At 42.3% G+C, this 25,709-nt stretch overlaps 3 protein-coding genes and 1 non-coding gene across 4 annotated transcripts in view; 1 reads left to right on the forward strand and 3 right to left on the reverse strand.

Annotated features, from left to right (window-relative positions):
- mtrr (5-methyltetrahydrofolate-homocysteine methyltransferase reductase) overlaps positions 1-7,274 on the reverse strand; it is a 29,115-nt gene extending 21,841 nt beyond the window's left edge. Inside the window, exons 1-9 of the mRNA XM_030099809.1 lie at positions 7,233-7,274; positions 5,778-5,922; positions 5,452-5,605; positions 5,149-5,266; positions 4,514-5,018; positions 4,310-4,423; positions 4,064-4,220; positions 3,796-3,884; positions 694-874 (exon numbers count right to left, since the gene is read on the reverse strand). Of these exons, the coding sequence (XP_029955669.1) occupies positions 694-874; positions 3,796-3,884; positions 4,064-4,220; positions 4,310-4,423; positions 4,514-5,018; positions 5,149-5,266; positions 5,452-5,605; positions 5,778-5,921 (1,462 nt within the window). The 5' untranslated portion in view covers position 5,922; positions 7,233-7,274. The remainder of the gene's footprint in view (positions 1-693; positions 875-3,795; positions 3,885-4,063; positions 4,221-4,309; positions 4,424-4,513; positions 5,019-5,148; positions 5,267-5,451; positions 5,606-5,777; positions 5,923-7,232) is intronic.
- A 247-nt stretch (positions 7,275-7,521) lies between these two features.
- Positions 7,522-11,418, forward strand: cct5 (chaperonin containing TCP1, subunit 5 (epsilon)). The gene is made up of 11 exons (XM_030099822.1): positions 7,522-7,735; positions 8,135-8,195; positions 8,363-8,527; positions 9,027-9,225; positions 9,499-9,691; positions 9,804-9,953; positions 10,048-10,167; positions 10,264-10,449; positions 10,538-10,675; positions 10,813-10,993; positions 11,127-11,418. The coding sequence occupies exons 1-11, from the start codon at positions 7,631-7,633 to the stop codon at positions 11,252-11,254; spliced, it is 1,626 nt and encodes a 541-aa protein (XP_029955682.1). The 5' UTR covers positions 7,522-7,630; the 3' UTR covers positions 11,255-11,418.
- Positions 11,419-11,527: 109 nt separating this feature from the next.
- cmbl (carboxymethylenebutenolidase homolog (Pseudomonas)) lies at positions 11,528-15,205 on the reverse strand. Its single transcript, XM_030099761.1, has 6 exons — positions 15,128-15,205; positions 12,808-13,022; positions 12,558-12,665; positions 12,334-12,476; positions 12,165-12,259; positions 11,528-12,053 (listed from the first exon to the last, which is right to left on the reverse strand). Exons 2-6 carry the CDS (start codon positions 13,020-13,022, stop codon positions 11,874-11,876), a joined length of 741 nt encoding a protein of 246 aa, XP_029955621.1. The 5' UTR covers positions 15,128-15,205; the 3' UTR covers positions 11,528-11,873.
- A 299-nt stretch (positions 15,206-15,504) lies between these two features.
- trnat-agu (transfer RNA threonine (anticodon AGU)) lies at positions 15,505-15,578 on the reverse strand. Its single transcript has one exon. It is a non-coding gene; the product is annotated as a tRNA-Thr (tRNA).
- Between the last annotated feature and the right edge of the window lie 10,131 nt (positions 15,579-25,709).

Here is a 25,709-nt window from a genome sequence, read left to right on the forward strand (position 1 = left end):
TATGTTTACAACCTTTATCAGAGCAGCGAGGACTGAAAGAGACGACGAGGAAATGAATGTTGACCCTTTGGGAGGATTTCTGATGCACACTGCCGGACCATCCTGGATAATTAAAAGCTTTGACAAACTCAGCAAGGAGACCAGGCTCGACGGCACACTTTGGAAAGGCTGCAGTGACCCCTACTGGACAAAACCTGCTAGAGTCACACACACAAAAGACGACTCCAACAGAACCCCAGCTTTTTTTGTGTTTTGTGTTGTTCTTATTAAAAAGTGAAATAAAAAGTTATGAAGTTAATTAACCTGCTCATATTTTGCCACGGGTGCATTCATGATTCCACTTTTGTGCCAGTCATTGTGATTCCCCAGCTGCTTCAGGCAACGTAAAAAAAAAACAGCTTTTAATTAAGTGTGCATCCATTATCATTTTAAAAAGCAAAATGAAATAAATAAACATCTCTGCGAATATGCCAGAGTCTTTACCTGCACCCCAAGATCAATGTGAGGCACAAATTGTGGTAATGTGACACAAATTAAACATGAATTTAGATGACGTGACCTGATTTCCAGAATGGTTTTCGGGTTGCTTGTTTTGTAAAAACACCTCAGAAGCGTTGGTTTCGCAGTAATCACCTGTATGTCTGTGTAATTCTCAAGACTGGGCGAGTGAGAAGGCAAACAGCAAAGACTGACCGACGAGGAGGCCGAGTGGAGGTGAGCAGGACGGGAAGGCTCTGAGGAGCTCCAGAACGCCGAGGCCGGCGTCTCTCACGTACAGGTTGTAGTCTGCAGCGCCTTGCTTACTGCAGAGCTCCTGCAGTCGTCTCCTCTGCGCGCCGTCCGCTGTGTGCTCCACCAGCGCACGCAGGAAGGCCTGACCGAGAGACGGGCATCAAAGGCAGTGTCACATGGAGCTGTGGTCAGGAGTGCCTCAAACTTTCTATCACAATAACTCTCGCAAAAAAAGAGCGACGTTTTCAGACTCTGCAGCGAGGAACATCTGAAATTCACAGTTTGCAGAGGTAAAATAACATATCTCAGTACATGAAAACAGTGGAGATCAACACTGCTGTTGTTGTAACTCCTGTTAAGTAATGGAGCCATTTTAACATGCAGAACGCAATTTCTGCCTCTATTAAAGTGTCATTTGGTTTTTGAACGCTTTAAAACACTGCTGGGAAATTAGCAAAGGCAATCATTTCATTTTCAAGCAAATTCATCAACAACTAATAGCACAATCAATTAATGCTCGCATCTGCAGAGGACATGCAGCAGCTGAATTGCTATTTTATTAACGACCGCTTGTTATTTCAATTTCAGACAGTAGTTTAAATGGGAAGATTAAAAGGATTGCGCTGGAACATTAAAATGCTCCCGATTAACTTTTTTTGAGTGATTTGGCTTGATTTTGTCACCATGGATCAATCGATAGGCTAATAATAACTTTTAAATATTTGCCGTGGCTAAATGTTCTGCTTAATCTCAGCAATTCATTAGTCTCTGTGCATGTTTTCGGAGACTGGCGCCACACGGCTTGCACTGAATCAATTATTACCTCCAGCTTTTGGCATATCCTGCGTTGCCAGCTCTACGCCGGGTTTTGAATATTGTCACACACTCACACTCAAACAAAAAAACAAAACAGTTCCCAAATCTGTCACGATCCCTGGCAGGACTGAGTTTGAACACTTATCTCAGCAGAGCTGGTGAGTCAGGTTCTTCCTTAATTTGAAACTGACACATATATTGCTGTGCATTTTACTATGAGTAAAGTGGTGATTCCATTTCACTATCCTAAAAAACTGTAGTGTTACCAAAAAAAAAAAAAAAAGGAAAATTATAAGCATTGTTACTACTTGACGGAAACAATTTAACTGCTTGGTTTACACAGGCAGGTGTTGTAAAATAAAACTGTTATCACCTTGTAAGTCTGCAGACAACAGTTGGGCTCCAAACAGCCCATTTCTGCGCAGGGATTTAATAAAGATGCCTGCCGCGCACGCCGTTTATGGAGAGTTTTCAGGAAACCAAGCTGATGGAGCCCTTAAATTTTTGATGTTCTATCGCTTTCAGATGCATTAACAATTGGATTTTAGGCACCTGAAAAGTTTCTCTCATGAAATCTGTGGCACTCAAGAACAATATTTCCCTAATGCCTTTTAATTCATCATTCTTTACTGAGCACTACCCAACAGCACACCAGATTGTTCCACGGATAGACATTTTTATGTCTTTAAAAAGTGTGATACAATCAAAAAATGGCACCATCCTGTGCACAATTATCCCGAAGAGAAGTTGTGCCATAAATATTGTGTAATTTGGAATTGTAAACAATAGTACGCTCTGTTCTGAGCTTTTTAAATAGTGTTTTAATTAGAGCTGTTGGATCATTGCCATTTATTGTCTTCATTTTGCCATTCAGTGTGCAGTTTACAATTAAGCGCAAGTTGCTGATGCAGCTTACGCCAGATGGTTTCCAACTCAGACTGTAATGTTTTCAGGCAAGAAAGCTTTTCCGATATAAATCAAAATTGAGTGACAAAATGACTTCAGAGAGCAATTAGAAAGAGGACAAGTACTGCAGAGAGGTTCAGAGGATTTTTTTTCGCCGCTGCTTTATTACCGGGCTGTTGCACCTTTGCTCTGCTGCACTGTGTTTAAATGGCACAGTAAGAATCGGGGGTCAGTGCCGTTCTGCCCCATGATGCCAATGGGCTGTTAACAAAAGTACCAATAAAAGGGGGGGAGTTGAAATAGTTTCTATAAAAGATTCATAGAGGGCAAAAACACTCACATGTCATTCTCCCGTTATGTCCCCCCTGTTGGAGCGCGGCTCGGTGTGTGAAATCATATACCGAGTTGGTTTATGGGCTGCATCATAGTGTGGTGGCTCATTCCGTGTGCCGGTTACATGCATTACATGTAGCTTCTACAAGTGTGGCATGGTAGCTTCTCTACAGCAGAGAGGACGGTTTTGTACAAAGTGGTGGAAGCTGCAAAGAGGGTTGTGGGGAGCAGCCAACCCACTACAACAGACTTTCACATCGCCAACTGCCATCTGGCCAGTTTGCTTGTAACCTTGTGTGGTCGACCTGCGATGGACTGGTCCAAGGTCTACCTGTATTCAGCTGAGAACGCCTCTCGCCCCATGAGGCTCAGAGTTGGATAAAAGACTATAGAGCACGGATATGTAGGTAGGTTTTGCTGCCTCTGCTTGGCTCTTTGAGAAGTATAATGATTATGTAACCATAGGTCAGCTACAAACTGTGTGGTTTTATCAGTCTTAAATAGTCACAGTTGTTCAGTATGAATCTAAAACCATGACAACAGCCGTCCTACAGCCTGTGTGAGAGTGGGAAATAGGATCACCAATTTAAAGCCAAAACTAAAGATATCACCACGATTCTCTCACTATTGTTATCTTTTGTTAGGGATGGCCAAAAATCACACACTGTGTAGACTCAGACTCAGCAAATTCAGTCTGTCCTGAGCTCAATAAAACAAACAATAACCCATGTCAAATCTTCTGGGGCCAGAGAAAGTGATGACATGCACTAATTTAGTGCCGGCAGGTTTGCTGAGTTACAAAAAAAATGTCTGGGATGAAAAACAATACTTTTTTCAAGCTTTGACAAAACATATAAAAGCTGCATGTTCCCATAGGGGAAAAAATTAAACACATCCCTCCTATTATGATGACACACATAAAACAAGCTGTTTCAAAATTAAAAAGTGCTTCGGTTTATGCAATTCACAAAGTGAGACACTGCAGACCAAAGCTCCGGAAAACGGTACCTTCTTCGGAACACTTCTGATCTCCAGACACCAGCTGAGCAGGAAGAGCAGAGAAACTTTCTCTGGGATGTGAGGTGGCACCACGGCACCTTCAACAGAGGAGGAAAAACACTTTATAGGAATGTCTTAAAAATGCACAACGTTGAAAAAAACATGATTATGCAATTTGTCACAATTGTTGAGATATTTTCTTGTCAGATTTGTGCTTTTGCCCACTTGGTCAAAGTGTATTTCTTATGTTTGTGTATATATATCATTGCAGTATTGCCTTTTTTCTTTGTGTCCTTTCTTAGAGAAATAATGACTTGGTGATTTCGTTGGTTCTGATGGCCCAATCTGCAGAGTAATTCGTCCACCTCTGCAGGCCTGTTTGGGCAGAAAACATCAAAAGAATCCCCTGGCTGATAGGCCATTGCTGGGTAAGCCTTGGGATAAAAGAGAAACACGTAAAGTTTAAATTGCTGCTTCAAATCAATATTTGTTTTTCAAGTAAAGGTTATTCTGAAATGCATACAGAAATGTCAAGCTCCAGAAGAAGCGCCGTCTTGACTGAATCTCCTCTGGTTAACTGAACCGCCTTGGAAATGGGCACCTCATGAAGAGAATCTTTGTTCGGAGGTCCAGTCATCTGAAACAAAAACATTATTGAGACGGATGGTGTAGTGTAATACAACTAGTGTTTTTTTTTTGTTTTTTTGTCTGCAGCAACATTCATCACCTGTTCCGAAGTATCTCCCTCCTGTAGAGAGATATCCAAGTACGGGGGAGGCAGAACCGGAACATTAAGTGTGGACTCCGACAGTGGCGGCACGGAGCGTGTCAGCGAAGCTGCCAATTCCACATGGGGAACTCCAGCATCCCCCTTCTGTGTGTTTGGTGCTGATGTAGCAACGTTGGCAGCATTGTGGGATTGAGAAGCCAAATCGGGGCTCTCTGCAGAAATAGCTGGCCTGAGATCACTTGCAGCAGAAGCTGAAGATGAAGTAGCAGATGCAAATTTGGAGTCCCCGTCTACAGTTGCACCAACCGCCTCACAGTTCTGATGGTCAGTGATGCTTAAGAGGTTAAACTGGACATCTGGTTTGGCTGAATCAGAGGCGTCTGTGGCCGATTCTGCTCCATTCCCTTTTAAGTGGGCAGTACTATCAGATGCCATGTTTGATAAAGTTCCTTTGATGGCAGCCCACAATCCTTCAAGCCAGGGATCCACAACCAACTCCAGACTGCACACACACAGAAAAAAAGTTCATGAAATGACAAACTCACAATAAACAAAATAATGACAAAACGCATAATTTAAATGTCAACTTCTGTGAATTTAATGTCTGAGACTTAACTCTCTGCAGAACCTACCCTATGCCATCATCTGCATATCCTGTCGCATAAAATTGTTTGGCACCAAGTTGCTTTAGACGATTCTCAATTGTCTTGCCGCAGTTGCAGAAATTTGCATAATTTGTGTCTCCTAAAGCTGGAGAAGACAGAGGAGAACAGATGAAGATTCTTAAGCAACTGCTCAGAAAGTAAACACTGTGCACCGCTCTGCATTGTAATGACCTCAACAAGTACACTGTGGAGAAAAAGGAAAACCCATCACCCATGTTAACAGAAAATCCATGAGAAAAAGCTAATACAGGCCCACAGAGAAGAGTTTACCTAAAAGTGCATAGCTTAGGTGTTTATAGTGATCATTGGAGAGGGTCTTCTTCTTGATGGATCTTACAAATCGTAAGGCATTGTCGGGCGGTTCTCCTTCTCCAGTGGTAGAGACAATAAAGACCACTGGGGCATGCTCCTTCTCCAAATTGTACTGGAACCAGTTATATGAATAATTAGTGTTGATTCTGACCAACCGGTTGAAAACAGACTGCATGTATATTAACACAATCATAAGGCAACATCGTATTTCTTTTAACTGATGTTTCAATGAGTATGCATTGCTTTAGTGATAACTCTGTGCAGGTATAGCTGTTGATACTTACCATATCATTCTGACTCAAGCAGCTGAGATCAGCAACAAGCCCATGCTCCTCCGCCTCCTCAGCTATGCCTTCTGCTATGGATTGGGCTTGTCCCTTTTGTGATCCGTACAGGATGACAAACCGAGGCTTTACATCACAAGGCATGCTAGACGTGACAGAAAAAAAAGAGGTGATTTGGAAATTTTGGTACTTCTATATGTCATTTTGTAATTTTCTCACAGATACAAAACAGGGAAGCAGAACAGTTAATTATAAGAGCAAATGTATTTTCATGGATCTGTGCAACTGGTCCTGTAAGAAAATGAGGAGCTGAAACAGAATCCCTGTATCTATCCATCCATTTAAAAATCTATTTATTTTTCACACTTTGTTCATTTGGAGTAGTATGGCATTCTGAAGTGCATCCCAGCAGACCATGAGCAAAGGCAAGATACAATTGGAGAATGTATGAGCCATCAGTTAACCTAACTAACTTCTTGTTGTGTTTGGAGTACCTAAAGACACACAACATTCATTTTGTTAACACTTTTGCTTTTCTTTGCCGTTACATGTCAAAATGTATTGCGTGAGAGAAAAAACATACACCCTAACCCTGACACAACAAGGCAAACAATATGGGATTTGGTGTTGTATCAAACATTCCAAAACTGTCACACACTCTAAAGCTGTAAAACAAACTGTCACATATTCTAAGCTGTCAAACACTGTAAAACTATCAAATAAAATAAAATGGAATAGAGTGCAAATACTTGAGAAATTTCAATATAACGACAATGAAAAATGAATCCATTACAGAAGGGAAATTCATCAGTGTCCAGATGTCCTTTGTAAACCAAACAGCTATCATAAATGTATAACTATCTACACATTATCAAAAAAGGAAAGACGGCCTCCTCCCCCCCAAAAAATAAATCATTATATTATTCAAGAAAGAATTGCTCTCCTGTCACATGAATTTGCAGTAGCATTGGTAATCACTTAGAAAAAAATACACAGAAGAGAAATCTCAAGACACAGGAACGTGGAATCGATAACTCTTTGGAGTTACACAACATGAGAAATGGACTGGGGTGACATATTAACAGTTTCTCTCAGAACAAAAGTCTTACGTGCATATTTAAAGAGTTACAAACATGATGGCCTCATAACAGCTGCTCTGAATGCCATCATAGAAATGAAACTGTCTAACAACAGGACGTAGCGTTGCTGAGAGATGGTGACATTGTTTACCATAAAACAGCATGTGGATAAAATCAGAATTGGAAACATTTTATAGTTGCAGGGTTGTGCACACCCCAGTCTGGTTACAAGTTCCCGAGCGCAGTGAAATGTTCACGTTTCTAAAACATAAATCCAGGGGTTCTACAGCCGAACGTTTTACATTCAAAACCAAATTCAGAACAGCAAAAGGTAATTTACCGGCATTTACAATCGGGAAAGGCTGGAGAATATTACCTTTTAAAATGCTTCTTGTAAGGTCCAGTCTCTCCCGAGGTATTTCAGTAAGAAGTGTAATCTCGTGAGATCATTGCACATGCCGAGATTTAACGTGATCGGAACAATCCACCTTACAGAGAAAATTGTTTATACTTTAATATTGAAACGACGCATAAAAGTGTTTCAACTATCTTATTATTTATTTTATATAATGTTTATATGACCAATTTCCTGCAAAAGTCAATAAAAAATGAGCAACTGTGTGATCGGATACAGCTAACGGTACTTGGTTCCGCCCTCCCCGCCCGTGGAGCCTTCCAGAAGCAGCCGGCAGATCTGTGCGGCTCGCGGCTCACAACACTCCAATTTTCCATCATTAAAACTCATAATTTGTCCGCCCCGATCTCACCGTCAACATGTCCACTTTGGGGACACTCGCGTTTGATGAGTATGGAAGACCTTTCATCATCATTAAAGACCAGGATAAGAAGACACGGCTGACGGGCATTGACGCATTGAAGGTACAATGGGCTAAGCTAACCAAGTGCAACTTCGGCACGTTGCTTAGCATGTCGCTAACATGCTTGCTAGTTGCATGGGTTAGATATGTAAAGTCAGTGCGATCTCTGGTATAGGCATGGTTATGTTTTTAAGCGTCTTCTTAGCCGAATCTAGAAATAGTCTCTGCAGTAGCATCAGGGTAGTCTTTTACATGGATTAGCCGGTCATGCTAACAGAGGCCCATGTGCTTCCTCTAATGCGCCCCGTCAGTGGGTGTTGCTAGGGGCTGCTCCCCAAATGGGCATTCGATATGAGCATCACCTCAGTCATGCAAAAAATTCTTTCTCGTGCCAATTTTTAACCTTTTGAGAGAAATCAAGTCAAAATCTAAGTAAAATGACTTTTTTTTGTAATTGCAGTCTCACATTATGGCAGCGAAGGCTGTTGCGTCAACACTGAAAACATCCCTGGGACCAAATGGTGAGTATTAAAGAATACTGGATGCATTCAGATTTGACTATTTTAATGCATGTCAATGGATGTTCAGCTTCCTAGTGCTGGACAAGCATGGATCACTTTTTTCCACTTGTAGTTGTAACCATAAAGTATTTGTCACTTGTGAACTTTTGTTCTACCTTTGCATATAGGTCTTGACAAGATGATGGTGGACAGGGACGGAGAGGTTACTGTCACCAATGATGGAGCCACCATTCTTAGCATGATGGATGTTGACCATCAGATTGCCAAGCTCATGGTGGAGCTGTCCAAGTCCCAGGATGATGAGATTGGGGATGGGACCACTGGAGTTGTGGGTACGAGAAACATTCATTACATAGTAATGAGGTTGTCTACCGATCTGTGTAGCTATATTTGCAACATTTAGTTTTTCTCATGTGCAGAGGGTCTTGTCTTTGTTTTAATCTCCCACTAAATACATCCTTTTTATGCCACAAGGATTTTGTTTGCATTGAAAATCTGATGCATTCAAGGTTTACAAAGCATCACTTCAAGTAGATCTGTTAAAAATGAAGATTAATACTATTAAATATTTTATTCTGTTTAGTTTAAAAGTGTTTTGTAACAGGCCCTGAACTTCATCTTTAGTGTTTATTTAACAATAATAAGCTGTGCATAGGGAGACTAATAGTGGGTTTTACTAATGCCACATCAGTGGACATGAGTTTCCCCTCGCTGCCTACCTATAGTAGACATAAGAAGAGAAGTTTGTTACTTAAAATCTAGACATATTTAACATCACCAATGTTCCAGCTGTAATTGATGATTGCCTCAATTCTCCCTCTGCCTCCTCAGTGCTGGCCGGAGCTCTGCTTGAGCAGGCTGAGCAGCTGCTGGACCGCGGGATCCACCCCATCAGGATCGCTGACGGTTATGACCAGGCCGCGCGGATTGCCATCGAGCAGCTCGACAAAATTGCAGAAACCTTTCCCTATGATCCCAACAACACAGAACCACTGATTCAGACGGCCATGACCACATTGGGATCTAAAGTGTAAGCCTTTTAGGCAAATTACTGCTAGTTTTTGTTTGCTGTGCAATTAATTATAATTGTGTTATTATACATTAATATTTCAGTATGTTTTTGGTGGTTTTGTTTCAATGTGTTCAACATCAGTTTATTTTATTTCTTTTATAATTGTGCCTTTAGTGATAAACTACAATTCTTCAGTATATGTTTGATATAGAACAGTTTTGTTAATTTACTCAAGGAAAAGCAGGCTAGATGTGCTGAAATCCGTTGTGTAAAAATTCAATTGTCTTGCAGCATCAACCGGTGCCACAGGCAGATGGCAGAGATTGCAGTGAATGCCATCCTCACCGTGGCTGACATGGAGAGGAAGGATGTCGACTTTGAGCTGATCAAGATGGAGGGCAAGGTTGGAGGAAAGCTGGAGGACACACAGCTCATCAAGGGAGTCATCGTTGACAAGGAGTTCAGCCACCCTCAGATGCCCAAGGTACGGGTCAAAGCTGTTGGATAAATGTGTGGATTGTAACTCAAAGTGCTTTTTGATGAAATATCTTTTGATGAAATATCTCTAACATTTTTTTTTCTTTGTTGTAACTCAGGTTCTGAAAGACGTCAAAATTGCGATCTTAACCTGCCCATTTGAGCCACCTAAGCCCAAGACCAAGCATAAGTTGGATGTGACCTCTGTGGAGGACTACAAGGCCCTTCAGAAGTATGAAAAAGAAAAGTTTGAGGAGATGATCCAGCAGGTTAGTAAACAACTGAAGCTTTTCATTTTAGTAGTGTTTGAGCAGCTAGAAAGTTGAACTGAGGTATTCACTCACAGTGTAAAATGTCTTTTAGGTCAAGAGCAACGGCGCTAATTTGGCCATCTGTCAGTGGGGCTTTGATGATGAAGCTAACCACCTCCTGCTGCAGAATGAGCTGCCTGCTGTGCGTTGGGTCGGAGGGCCTGAGATTGAGGTGAGCGACAAAGGCCAGATGATGGATTATCTTAATGTACAATTTCTGGAGGCCTCCTTTTAGTGAATATCCACCATACATTTTTTGTGTCATCAGTTGATAGCCATTGCTACAGGAGGCCGCATCGTCCCTCGGTTCTGTGAGCTGACACCAGAGAAGCTCGGCACAGCTGGTTTGGTGAAGGAGATCTCCTTCGGCACCACCAAGGATCGCATGTTGGTTATCCAGGAGTGCAAAAATACCAGGGCTGTGACCATCTTCATCCGCGGCGGCAACAAAATGGTGAGCACATACAAAGACGACTTCTTTTTAATTCTATGTTTCAACTCACTCCTGTTGGCTTCACACTTTATTTTCTCTTCTTCAATAGATCATCGAGGAGGCCAAGCGTGCTCTGCATGATGCCCTGTGTGTAATTCGTAACCTGGTCAGAGACAACCGTGTCGTGTACGGCGGAGGCGCTTCAGAGATTGCCTGTGCTCTGGCTGTGAACCAAGCTGCAGATAAGGTGAGAGAAATACAGTATAGAATTTAATAAACTAGAGAATAATTTTTTTTTCACTTCGCATTATTGAGAATGTGGGTTTTCTTCTTCTTTCCAATCCATTGCTTGAATGTTCTTAATTTCTGCCCTTTGCTTTTTAGTGCCCATCACTGGAGCAGTACGCCATGAGGTCATTTGCCGACGCCCTGGAGGTCATCCCAATGGCACTCGCTGAGAACAGCGGTCTGAATCCTATCCAGACCATGACAGAGGTCAGAGCCAGACAAGTCCGAGAGGTCAACCCCTTCCTTGGCATTGACTGTTTGCACAACAACACCAACGGTAAGAAACGTACCTTTTAACCAGTGTTAATACTGTTAAATTATCAAGTTTTTTTTTTCCAGCATCAGCAGTATACCTGCAGTGTACCATAACCAGATCACTTGTTCATTGCTGCTTGTTTGCTCCTGTGCAGATATGAAGCAGCAGCATGTGATCGAGACCCTGATTGGCAAAAAGCAGCAGATCCTGCTGGCTACTCAAGTAGTCAAGATGATCCTGAAGATTGACGATATCAGGAGCCCTGGAGAGAGCGAAGACTGAAGCCTGATTTGACCACGTGAAGGTTCAGATGGGAGAGATTTGACAGCACTTCCCTGAGCTCAGTGTTCAAACTGCACTGTGTACTGCTATTTATCGTTTGATACATGATCTTCGAGCTGTTGTTCTATCAGTCACCATTAAAATGTTGGTCTGTTTCAGTCTCAGAACTCTCCATTTTTGCTTTCATGAAGTGTTTTTTCCTCATCAGGTCTACTTTGTATAGTTATTAGATTTTTCAATGAACATTTGCATGCATGAGAAAAAAACTTACACCTCATTCATTAGTTTATTTGATGATTTTGGTCAGGTTAAAGTCAAACCAGCTGCCCACCAGTGGGTCAATTCAGTAAGGAAATTTCTCCAAGGAAGGTTAATACAGTAACATTGAAAAAAGAAACACTGTACTGTATCGAGGGTCTAAGCAAGTGCAAAAAAGAAATTGGCATCTGTTAGTTTCCATCAATGTGAATATCACAATTCCTATAAATGCAAAATGTTTAGTGTTAGAAGTGGAAATAATCAAATGATTAACAGTCATTACTTCTGATAAGGTGTTGATTACTGAATAACACCAATTTATCTCACATCCATGTGATCATGCCGTCTCTGGCCTTCTGGTTTACATGTACTTGTTGAGCCAGTTGAGCATGTCTGTCCTGGCCTCCTGGATGCTGGATTTGTCCTGAGGATTGACGTCCTCTCTCTTACGGTGGGCGAACCCATGAGTCTGTCCAGGAAATATTTTCAGCTGATAATCTACGCTGCATTTCTCCTTCAACTTGGCCTCGAGGGCCTTCACCTGAAAAGCAAGAAGATAATTTTGGTCATTTACCATGTTATCTGATATTCTGAAGTCAATAAATATCTCTATTCTTTCCTGTGGGACAGACTACAATTTTAATACAATAACCTTGTCCAGGGGGATGTAGTCGTCATTCTCTGCGTAGATATACAGTGTAGGGCTCTTCAGCATGGCAGAGTTGTCGTCAATGTTCCTGATGATCCCTGCAGAGTCGCATTAAAAATCCATCAAAATATCAGATTGTGGTCCCACACAATATACTGTGGTGGCAACATACCATAAAACGACACTCCAGCTTTGATCTCTGAATAATTTGAGGCCAGGTAATGTGTGGCAGCTCCTCCCCAGCAGAACCCGATAACGCCAACGTGTTTGGCCCCACACTGCTCCTTCAGGTACCTCAGAATGGCATCGACCTCTCTGGAAAGGGAGAGATGGATTACTCTCATGGAGACTGACCATCACTCTGAGCTCAATGAGAAGTCTGGATTTAATTATTACTTGTTGATGTTTGTTGGCAGCCTGTCTGCCAGCCACTCCTGAAATTTATCCCAGGGATCCGAGGGGTTCCAGGAGCCCTTTCCAGGGTAGAAGTCTGCGCAAACGGCACTGTTCAGGGTGACAACAGTCACCGGTCAAAGCACATTTACTACTCACTGAGCATGTGGCCGGTAAATAACTGCCATCAGTTGGCAAAAATCTCAAAATCTGTACAAATGCTTGACTTCATTTCATACTCGATTGAACCCACATGTATCCATTGGCTGCCAGCAGATCAGCCATATATCTGGTGTTGGGAAGGTGCCACCCGTAGATGTCGTGAATTACGATAATGGCTTTATCAGATGGAGCAGATGGTCTCACAACATATCCATTGGTGTGCTCTATCTGGACCTCCTGGCCGAGACCTTCGTACTCCAAGCGATCACCAATATCACAAGGGCACGGGTTCGCTTGATTTGCCATCTGCTGTCACACACACAAGAAGAGGACACAAGGTCAGACGTGGCTATGGAGCTGTTCCAGCAGCAAAGTCATTTGTGTGTCTGTGTTTGTATCTCACCTCCTGTATGTGTATTGATATATTCTGTGTGCAATGATATTTCAGGCTGTAATCAGGTTTGTTTGTTCATACACAGATTTGCATGAGTGTTAACTGAATTTGTGCTTGCAGAATCAGATTTGTACATGAATTATACAATTGATGTGTGTATTGTGTTGGGAATAACATGTGTCTATGCTTCCAAGGCAAGCTGTAAATCTCTCGGTCTTCACCTCATGATGATCTCAGTCAGCAGAACGTCTCTGACACAAGGAAGCTTCTCTTGGCTGGTTTTATCTCACAGTCCAAAAATATGTGTTTGAGGTTAATTACTCACCTAAAATTTGACTGCAGATGTGAAAGTCAGTGTGTTATTGTGTGTGATGGACACACAACCTGTTCAGGTTGTACCCTGATGAATGCATAATAGCTGGATAGGCAAAGGTGAGCCAGTGACTCTTGACTGGGAGAAAGGTAATTACAGAGTAATCTGAGGAAATAAATCCACATGTAAAAGCCTTTAAAAAGGCAGGTGGAGGCGAAAGACAGACAAATTAAGTCATTGTGTTCACAGGCAATGAACGGCACAGTGACTGAACATCCTGCACAACAACAAATGAGAGCAAATTATAATGCGAATGTAGAAATCTAACTACATGTGCACGGGCGCACCCTGTGAAACACAAACACGTATGTATGCACGCAAATCTTATGAAAGTCACGTGTTGAAAAGGGAAAAGCAGAAATCTCTACATGCAAATCATATAGCAACAGTAACAGATTCCTACGGAGCCCCGGACATGACATGGTAAAAAAAAAATTTAATCGTGCGCACGAATTACTAATTCGTTCCCACGAATTACTAATTCGTTCCCTCGAAATAATTAAATCGTTCCCACGAATTACTAATTCGTTCCCACGAATTAGTTATATCATTCATATACTGAACAGTTCAGTAAAGTTGGCAGCATATTGACAGATACGGACTTTCAGTCTCAATAACTCTTTAACAAAATGTCAGTAGCATACAAAGGGCGCTGCATCCCATCGTTGTGAGGTGGACGATATGCTATAAGCTCATTTTTATTAAAAATATCTGTCTATCAAGCAGCAGAAACAATATTGATTTCAATCAGCACCCGGTAGTGCTGCGGGCTTCAGGGACCGTCTACAATTTACAAGACGCTGCAACAGTGAAGACAAAGACCATATCCAATAAATTTGATAGGAGACAAATGAAGGTTGTAGCGATTATGGTGACACTGTAGTAAATCCCAGTGGTGGTATTACGTTTTTTTTGTTGTTGTTGTTGTTTTAGTTGTTGGGTTTTTTTTGTTGTTTTTTTTTTTGAGCTATTTGTCTTCACTGTTGCTGCGTCTTTTAAATTGTAGACGGTCCCTGAAGCCCGCAGCACTACCGGGTGCTGATTGAAATCAATATTGTTTCTGCTGCTTGATAGACAGATATTTTTAATAAAAATGAACTTATAGCATATCGTCCACCTCACAACGATGGGATGCAGCGCCCTTTGTATGTTACTGACATTTTGTTAAAGAGTTATTGAGACTGAAAATCCGTATCTGTCAATATGCTGCCAACTTCACTGAACTGTTCAGTATATGAATGATATAACTAATTCGTGGGAATGAATTAGTAATTCGTGCGCACGATTTAATTATTTCGAGGGAACGAATTAGTAATTCGTGCGCACGATTTATTAATTCGAGGGAACGAATTAGTAATTCGTGCGCACGATTTATTAATTCGAGGGAACGAATTAGTAATTCGTGGCCACAATTAAATTTTTTTTTTACCATGTCATGTCCGGGGCTCCGTAGATTCCTGTGCAAAAATACAAAAAAAAGTGAGTTTTAAACCTATTCACAGTCATTTGCGCAACACAATGACGAGGCATTTTTCTTTATCAATAATGTTTTGTCTTCAACCAGTGCATGTGCTTCAGTTTGATAAATCGTTCGAAGACACGCCGTGCAAGCCGCAGCAGTAGTTTGAGAAAGCAGACACATACCGTGTGGAGTTCAGTTGCTGCTCCTCGAAGTTTGACCAAGTTTGCAGAGCGCCTCGCGTCGGTGTGCGTAAAGCTGACGTAAACTACGTCAAGCAGGCAAAGTTCAAAGTGGAAGTAAGAGTTTAAATGGCTATTCCCATGTCTGGAATAACTCGTTTTAATCTGCATGAAATTGAAGTGATTATAATGAATGGATTCTTTTTTTTTTTTAATTGTAAGAGCGCAACATTTAACCAATCAAGCAACGCCGACTCTCCAAGTGATTTGATTTCTATAATACTGTAGTTTCATACTGCTAATACGCGGTTGTGGTTCAGCGACGTGCCACTGAAACTAACGACAATGCAGAAGGAGCCTTTGCAAATAGCCCATTCAAAAGGCACCGCTGGGATTCGAACCCAGGATCTCCTGTTTACTAGACAGGCGCTTTAACCAACTAAGCCACGGCGCCGCCAATTGGTCGGAATGTACACGGAAAATCGAATCACAAGGACTGTTATGTGCGTATATGTTTCTCACATGATATAAGAGACTGTCCTCCCCAAGTAAACGACCACAGTGGTCGTTAATTCATGCCTCAAATTACGACCACGGGGTACGTTTTAAAATCAAGCGCCCCCTGTTGACCGTATAAATAATGTCACAGACACCACGGACTGGAGTTTTTATTTTTTTTTGAGCGGAACAGAGCGGAGCGGAGTGAGCTGTACTTAATAATAATAATTACATTTGACTGCAAATACAATTCTCTGCATTGAATGACTTCAGTTTTATTTCAAAACAGAACAAAACCTTTGAAATAGTTTTTGAAACAGATCAGAAGCCACAATATGAACCACAATAACAAAACAAAAAACAAATCTATAGAATGGAGAAATATTTGTATTGTAATTTACACAGTGCTTCTCTTGAGTCAAATATACTCTTTGTCTTCAAGATATCCACTCCATTTATGGATGTGCTCTGCAGTTTTTTCGTTCCTACGTGCCTTCTGACAGCGTTCTCTGCAGAGCTATCGCTCTGCTGCGTCCTTGACAACCAGTCGCGGTTGTTAAGGACTCTGACCTCCGACCCGGAAGCAGATGTGCGCCACGGACTGCATTTTTTTTTCTTAAAGAACGAAGTTTTGCTTTTTAACTAATAATGATTGCCCACAAATACTCCTCTTTGCATTAAATAACAACAAATTGTGTGATTATGATAACTACAAGCAATCGGAGGTGCGCTCATGTGACCAGGCCGCAAAGAATCATGGGAATCGTAGTGCAAGGAACACGAGTGTTCTCATATGCACAATAACCCGCCGCATCCGTCTCATATGCACATCTGTTCGGCGGGAGTATGCACCAGATCAAACGGGCTTCCACATCTGCCTGAATTTCTGCGCCAAAATCATCTTATAGACTGTCAGTGGACGAAAAACCATTGATTTGGAGAGCGGGATTGTTGGTATCGCGAGAACACAAGATCTCGCGGGAATTGCAACATCGAGGAAGCTGGCAAATCACAGAAATAAATCCAGAGCGATGTGTTTCTTCACACTCAATTCATAAGACACTGGTTACACATTACCAGTAGTACATGTTCAGCTGTTCATATGGTTTATTGGCGTTCATAAACTCAGAAACGTAACCCCACGTTCAAACCCCAGAAAGAACTACAAAGATTCATGACGTCATCCATGGATTTGCATCATGGCGAAATTGGGAGTTGTAGTTCTATCCTCAAAATACCCGTTTTCCCTAAATAGAAGAGTGAAATATACGAATTAAGTACATTTAGGGGTTTAGAGTGACGAGGAACATGCTTCTTTGGATTATTTTTTCAAATGAAACTGATATACAAAGGTGAAATTTAGTTTTTACCACATATCGTGATGCCCCCTACTGGTGATAATATCAAGTCAAACCTGACAGGATAGTGGAGTTCAAGAGCTTTGTATAGCAGCTGGTCCCATGCTTCTAGCATTTTTCATTGACAAAATAGAGGCTTTAAAAGAAGCACCAAAGTCAAAGTTCAAAGGTGAGCATGAGCAAATTCAAACTTCCAGTCTGGCATCATCGTACTCTCCCGATCAAGTCCTTTACAGTGATGTATCATTTTTAGTCCTGTGACACATTTTTAATTTTCCCTCTTTTGGAACCAGCTTTGTTTGACATGTACATTTCAGGGACACAAGCGAGACTCAACTGTGTCGATTTTAAGAAGAGACCTAAACTGACAACAAAGCGTTCCAGTAAGTTCAAACAGAGTTCTCAATGAAGAATTTGGCCACTATATTTGAGATGAATTCAATTCAATCACATTTCATTCTGTTGAGCCTCACATTTCTCCCTGAAACGTACAGGTCAAACAAGGCTGGTTCTAATAGCAATAGCAATTTGTTTAAAATACAGTAGCATTTTTAAAGGCTTTTATCAAAAGTATACTTAATTTGTATTTGACTGAGGTCATTTTGTTTTCTGTCAGATTGTTGGTTTACATGACTAGTGCATTGCGAGTCTCTAAAAATGGTTCTTGTATCTGTTGGGAGGGATGCATGCAGCTAAACAATTACCTGGGGGTTCTTTTTTGCCCTGAAAATCATATTTTACAAATCATCGAGGTTGTTGAGTCTGAATTTCAACTACAATCAGCCATCACTGAGATATTACCAACCACACCTGAGACGACACACACACACACACATACACGTGTGTGCACACACACCACAAACTGACTTCCCAAAGCCATTTTATTCTCTTTTGTTTGTTGGTTTATGTAACTACTGTGCTATGCGTCTCTTAAAATGGCTGTTTCGTTGCGAGCGAGATTTTTCTGGGTTTTTTTCTGGTTTTTTTTTTTTTTTTTTGAGGATTTCATCTTGCACAAATCATTGAGGTTGTTGCATGTATTTTTTGTGCAGTTTAAGTGTGAGATGTCAAAAGCAAACGTTTTGGTTAAAACTAAGGAGATATTCCAGATAATAAAATATTCACAAAAAGTTTGATCAATGGTATTATTTAACAGTTTTCTGAAAAGAGAAGAAAAACCTCAAGTGGGTCGACATGGAGCTCAAAGGAGACAACTGCTCTGAAACGAACAGCACTGCACATGCGAGTAACAGACACAGGAAATACTGCACATGAGCACCACAGACAGTCGACACTGTATATGGGACTGGATCAGCGCCAATAACAATAGTAGATCAGAGTAATGTTTTACTGATCACTGTTGAGTTCACACTTCAATTACTCATATTCACTACACCATCATCTGCATGCATTGGTTTAAAAACTGTTTAGTTAGTTTGTTATGCATTTTCTGCAAGCATGCAGTTATTGACATGTAGTATCTCTGTTTGCTCTCAGACTCTGAGCTCCTTCAGTTTCAACCAATCGGCTGTTTCACCTCAAATCAGATCTTAGATTTTCCTGGATCCAAGAAAAAAAGACTTATCAGGTTGTGAGGACACAAAATAGTTTGGGGGTTTGATCTTGAGGAGCCAACCAACAACTGATACTGATATTTCAGGAGACCTACTTTGAGAATAAAACAGTATGCGACCTGTCAGTCTGTTTCTGGTTTTTCTCTCTCAGACTGATTGAAGATGATGACTGAGATTCAAGAGGACGACAGAGCAGACTGTCGGTTCAGAGTGACCAGTCCAATGATATTCCACCAAACTTCAGGGCTGAACCTGGACCTTCAACCACAAAGTAAAAAACTCTTTTTTTCCTTTTATTTCCTCCAAACCAGACTGATGTTGAGCTCACTTTCAGATTTAGTTCCTGTGTTTTGAAGCAGTGTAGGAGTTAAAGCTGGATCTTTACAGAGTGTTACGGAGCTAAATGTAAATGTTGCTTGGTGTCCACAGGGAGAAGAAGAGCAGTGCAGGACTGTCCTGCTGTGCTTTGTGTCAGAACGTCCTGAAGGATCCAGTCTCTTGGAGCTGTGGATACCAGGTGTGCAGACAGTGCAGCAGCTCACACTGGAACCAGGGTTCTTCATCAGCAGCCTCCTGCTGTCGTCAGTGTTGTTGAGACTGGAGGAAAAAAATGAAAAAAAGGAATAATCAAGAATGCTCAAAAGTTCCAAGTCTCTGCACAAGTTCTTTTAATTCAGTGGGAGGTTGATCAGACAGGGAGATAACCTGAATGCTAGCAATAGATAAATACAGGGCGCCCCGGGCCTCAGCGATGAAGATCTAACAGCATCAGAATCTCAAGCAGAAATGGCACCGATCTCTCCTCTGCTTGGGAAGTTATACTGTTGGGTTTGCATGACTCAAGCTGATTGATGGTTACATTTTGATAACACTGACCGTCACAGGTTGTTTTTCCCAGACACCAATACAGACAGCAATTGTTTCATGAAGGTCACACGTATTCTGAAGAGAATAATTAGGCCAAAGAAGTCCAGTTTCTCATGAGAAAGAATAGGGAGTGAGCTGAAAGGAGCAGGACCCGAGCCGGCCTCGAGCAGTCAAGATGCACACAGAATGAGCTTTCAGTTACAGCCTGTTATACTGAAGGCCTCAAAATCAAGGCCTCCCCCCTGCCCAGGGGGGAGGCCTGAAGCTGTGGATTCTCTGCCCAGCTCACAACCTCACCCCTACAACAACCGGACACACCCAAAACCTCCACAATAACCAGATACACCAACCTCTGTACCTCTGTAGCGCCGACTGACCCATGTTTACATCACTTGCACCTAAGCACATGCACTTTTCTTCCAATCGTGAAACACTGCACAGTTCCTGTACTTTTTGTTTTTAAATGCTTCACTGTTTTTAACTGTCTATTGTTATTTATTGATTATGTCTGTCTGTACACTGTTATGTATGATTGCATGCAGCTGCCACTATGGGCCCAAGACAAATTTCCCCTCGTGGGACAATAAAGTTTATCTTATCTTAAACAATCACAGAATACGTATATATACGAGGGGGTACCCAAAAGCAACCGGAATTAGGTCATAAAATACTAATAATAATGAGTTTCGACTTCTGGCTGTCAGATGTGCTACAGGTAAGCCTCGTGCATATCTGTGAAAAATCTGAGATCCCAGAGTTTCACTGACGCCTGTCACGCGCTATTTATAGTAACAGAGTGCAGCCGCAGTCTGCGATTTTTTCCAAAATGGCGACATTGACTGGGAAGCCAGAGCAGCGCGCAAACATTAAATTCTGCTTTTTGCTGGGAAAAAAACAGCAGCAGAAACACTGACCTTGTTGCAGCAAGCCTACAAGGATGATGCTCTGGGGAAGACTCAGGTCCATGAGTGGTTTGGGCGGTTTAAAAAGGGCCAGATGTCGGCGCGTCAGGTCCGCTCAGCCGTGAAAACAATGCTGAGCTGCTTCTTGGCTGTCCAGGGTATCGTCCACAGCGAGTCTGTCCCTCCAGGTCAGACTGTAAATCAGGACTACTACATGGAAGTCCTCAGACGGCTCCGTGAGGATGTGAGGAGGAAGCGGCCCGCGGAGTGGCGGAGTGGAGTCCGGTTGATCCACCACCACAGTGCGCCAGCGGACACGGCGCTGCGCGTCACGCAGTTTCTGGCGAAGAATGAGATGAATCTCCTCTCCCATCCGCTTTATTCGCCAGATGTAGCCTCAAGTGACTTTTTCTTGTTCCCCAAGTTGAAGAAGGAGCTGAAGGGACAGCGGTTTGCAGATGTGGAGGAGGTGACAGACAAATCGCAGCCAGCAAAAAATGGCACAATTACGCGCGGGTGTCACGACACATTCGTGAAGTCGGAGACACGGCTGGAGCGCTGCATTAATGCGGATGGAGATTATTTTGAAGGCGACAGTGATGTTTTATTTTGAAATGTCAGAAATACAAAGTTCCAGTCAAATTCCGGGAACTTTTGGGTACGCCCTCGTATGAGGTGAAAATATAGTGAACAGTTGAATCAATACATATTCATTAGAATGTAAATAAAATTGTAAACTAGAACTGCAAGCAGTGCTCATAGGGGGCCAAGCCTCCCGCGCGACTCGGACCCCGGACTCAGCGGAGCCCTCAGAAGCTCGCCACGAGGGACCCCGGGCTCGGGGCGTGCGTCGGGACAGGAGCCGACGTCTAACCCCCACCAGCAAGGCCCACGTCACGCTCACCATACGCAGTGCAACTCTGATCAACTTTCACGTCACTTGATGTCTCTGTTTACTGCGCCCCCCTTTTCCCCAATTTTGACCAAAGTTAACGCACAGCCTCTGGCTGAATCAGACAGAAGTGAATCGAGTTCAGTGTTGAGAACTCTGATGCTTTAACCACACAGAAACTGCTTTGAAAAGAGTAAATTACTCAGAGATCATGCCGTTTCCGTCCGTCTTTCAGACACAAAGTGCCTACCATGAGTTGCTGCTTGGTTTTAGTCATGTTAGGTCACTGAGTAGAGACACAGGTTGTTTTTAATACTGTCAGTGAAAAAAGACAGCATGACATTGTAAACACAGTACAGTTGAGGTCAGAGTGTTACATGCACTTGTAAAGAATATAATGTCATGCCTCTCTTGACTTTCCAGTCATTTCTGCAACTCTGATTTTCCTCTGACAGAGTGATGAACTTTACACACAACTTCACCAAATCCTGAACTTCAGGATTTTCCTTGTTTCCTGTCTGTCATGATAGGACAATCTGATTAATGCAGGTGTGTCTGACCTCTGTAACAACTTCAGACACACCTGTATTAATCAACTGATCCTGTCACGAAAGACAGGAAACCAGGAGCCTCCTGAAGTTCAGGAAGTGGTTGAGTTATGAATAGAGCCTATTGGATCACATACTTCTTTGTCACAAAAAGATTCATGAAGTTGTTCATTTGCAATCTCTCAATTCACACAGACAAAGCCTGCTTTCACCACAGACACTGCTCACAAACAATAAACTCCACCATGTGGCGACTGTTGGTTACTACACCTTTCTTGGTTACTCCCCCTAACATGAACTATGCCTGTTTATTCCCCTTTTTTTAGTGATTTAGTAGCATGTCCCATGATGCCACTGTGGTAAGGTCACATGTCGATGTTAAGCTTAAGAAGATGTGATATAAAATGTAAAAATTATGGATCAAAATGCGTTTTCATGGGTTATAGCGCCACCTAGTGGCCAATGTTCACCAAAATGGGCTGATAGACCCACAGTCACATGGCAACCAAGCATCTCAAGTTTGGTGGTGTTCGCATTTATTATGACCAAGATCTGTGAAGCCGTGTGTTTAGCTAGCTAGCTGGCAAAGTGTAGTCAAGCCCACGTTGCGTATATTTCGACGTAGCAAAATTCTTTTGATAACTTTAGGTCAGACCCTACTGAAGACTTTATGTGCTGCTTTTCACGCGGATCGGACAACGCCCCTATACGGAGTTCGCAAAAGTATGTTTTTCAGTTTTTGCGATCTAGCGAAAAAAAACTCTAGGCGGAAATGGGCGGGGCCTAGCCCACGTGATTCAGCTCTACTCAGGGAATCTGAGGACATAAGTTTTTTGAATGTGCGACAAACGGTTTGGGAGTTATGGACCAAAACGCGTTTATGTGGCCTATAGCGCCACCTAGTGGCGGACTCGTTTGATTTTTTGCGTCCTCCGTCGGACCATGGTTTGGGACCAAGCCACCAAGTTGCACCGCCCTCCCATGTACGGTTTGGGCTGCAGCGGGACTTTTACATACGGAAAAATAAAAATAATAATAATAATAATAATAATAATAATAAAAAAATCCGACCAAATACAATAGGGTTCCCAGCCTGGCTGGCCTGGGAACGCGTATGCGATGCATACGCGCTCCCGGGCCATCCGTGGCTTGGCCCCCTAATAAACAAGTGAATCTCAGCAGTACCTCAACCTGAATAAAGAGAGAAAGAAGTCAGATCAGAGGACAAAGTCTGATGTTGAAGTCATTGAGAGCTGAAGAAGGTTCAGACTGGAAGAGTTTAGAAATGTAAATTCCAAACAGCTGTAGCCACCGGGAGGAGAAGAGCTCTCATCAACATGCTGCAGAGCTCAGTCCACTCTCTGTCCCTCCAACATCTGGAATCCTCCTAAACTCCTCTCAGTCATTTCACTCCAACAGATTCTAACGTCAGACAGTGAACTGACCTCAGAGTCTCCAGGTTACAGTTTGAACTCTCCAGTCCAGAACACAGAATCTTCACTGATGAATCCTGCAGTTCGTTGAAACTCAGGTCCAGATGTTTCAGATGGGAGGGGTCAGACTTTAGAGCTGAGGAGATCACTTCACAGTGAGAATCAGAGAGTCCACAGAGAGAAAGTCTGCAGTGAGACACAGAGGGGACAGGACGTTATGACAGAGGACACTTTGTTGAACTGTTTGACATCAGAGCTTGATATCTTTCAGCTTTCCTCCCCGCCACCATAAGGCCGCCCTCTGGCCCACCCTGTAGGCCAGCAGGACAAACTCCAAATGAACTACACACAGGAAGCACCGAGGAACTACAGGAACTACTTTCTACAAACATCACTGAGACATGGATCATGATTGATGTGGAATAATGCTTTGTTTTCAAAGTTCTCAGGAACACAGTGTGAAGGACGATCTGTTTTGTCTGAAGTCACTTGGAAACAGCGTCTGCTAATCTCGTGAGATCTAGCTATATGACCTGGCATGGCCGGAAGTCATGGGAGAGTCGGGTTGGATTCTCTCCGGAGCAACAGCCTTGCTCTCAATCAGCTGATTTGTGTGTGCTACCTCTGCAATCCTCAATAAATCCTCCTTGTGCAGCGTCAACACCTTGACTCGTCATCTTTGGCTCTGATTCACCAAAAATTCCACAACAGTTTGGGGGCTCGTCCGGGATCTAAATACAACATAAACGAGGTAAGTGCAAATGTTTCCTCTGTTAAATATTTAACTCAGGAAGTAACGCCTTACCTGTGGGGATGTTTGACTAGATAAAAGAACTATTTCATAGTTGATTGGAATTGTAAAAGCAAACTGCTAAATATAAAGAGCCAAAGATATTCCTAAATTTTTGATTGATTCTTATCAATCAATTGCTAATCATTGATTAGTAACAATTGGGTTGCAATAATAATTTTATTCTAATTTGGAACTGTGGCTGAGAGAGCTTAGGACGAGTTTCTTGACTTGGAGTCTGGACGGCCCTGGGGGCCACTGGCGTGGAAGGGCTGAGTCCCTGAAGCGACTTTGTTTTCACTCGGCTTGGATTCGAGATTGACGCACCGCAGAGCTTGGGGGGTATCTTAATATAGCCTCTTCACCAGGGCGGGCCTGGTGCATGTAACAGAAGGGTTGATGATCTTCCTAACGGGCTGACCTGCACTGTTGCAACTGTGGGTGGCGTCGTGTGTGGAAGTTTCTACTGGTGAAACTTTTTGAAAACCTGGTGAGTGTGATTCTGCAGGTCACCTCACGACTCTGACTCTCTCTTTCACGTTAAAAGAAAAGGGGGTAAATAGAGAAGAAGGTCATGATGCTGGGAGGTTGTTTAGGTTTGTAGAGGACATGTGTTGCTGTTTGTGTGCAGTTATTGTTTGTGCTAATCTGTTTGGTGAACACCAAAGTGTTAAACATAGGAAAAGAAGAGACAAGAAGTAGAACAGCACGGCGTGGTCTGATCCTGTTGAGAGTTTTCAGAAACTATTCGATGAGTTCACACCGGTCAGGGTGGTCGGCAGGACCAAGATATTGGAGTGTTTAGAAGAGTCACAATCTACGGCCCGAGAGATGATTTTTGGCTGGTTACGCAGACAACCGAGTGATCTGAGGAGAGGCAGAGAGAGAGACAGAGGTAGAGAGAGATAGACATAGTGAGAGACAGGCAGAGAGAAAGACAGAGTGAGAGAGAGAGAGAGAGAAAGACCGAGTGAGAGGCAGAGAGAGAGAGAGGCAGAGAGAGAGAGGCAGAGGTAGAGAGAGAGAGAAACAGAGAGAGAGGCGGAGTGAAGTGAAGAGATGAAGAGTTTGATGAACAGGGCAGGAGAACAGGGAGTTAAGAAAAAATAAGCAGGGTTTTAACCAAAGGGAAAGGTTTTCAACCTGTTTGTTTTGTTTCGTGTTTTTTACATGTTTAAAATAAAAAAATCCATCAATGAGTCAACAAAGTTGCTTGTTGAGCGGGAGATTTGCAGGGGTGGAAGTAACAAATTACATATACTCATGTTAATGTTATTAAGTGAGTTTTGCACCTTTATTTTTACAAGTTTATGATTTTACTCATACTTGCATAAACTTTACAGCATGTAATCTACTCCACTACTTTTAATCTGAAATCTACAGAGGACGCCCATGATTTGAATTTATATTCAAATCTTTCAATCTGCATCTTTGAATCTAATAGCCTGTCTGATCACGATGGGGTTGATTAATTTATGATGTGATTGATGATTGGTTCTCTGAGAGAGATTCACTCTGCAATCTTAAAAATTTCATTAATCTAAAAATTGAATTCGTCTGCAGATTAAACCAAAATAAACAGTAACCTTTTTCCTAAAAAGAGGGAATTCGTTTAATAGAAATGGATTCCTGCTTATATCTACATTTGGTCACAAGACAAGCTGTCTCGGCATAGTTTTTCATTGTTCATCTGAGAAACAAACTTTGAATGCAGTATTTTATA

The sequence above is a fragment of the Salarias fasciatus genome, chromosome 9, assembly GCF_902148845.1.
Source record: "Salarias fasciatus chromosome 9, fSalaFa1.1, whole genome shotgun sequence".
In the NCBI taxonomy this organism is placed as follows: Eukaryota; Metazoa; Chordata; class Actinopteri; order Blenniiformes; family Blenniidae; genus Salarias; species Salarias fasciatus.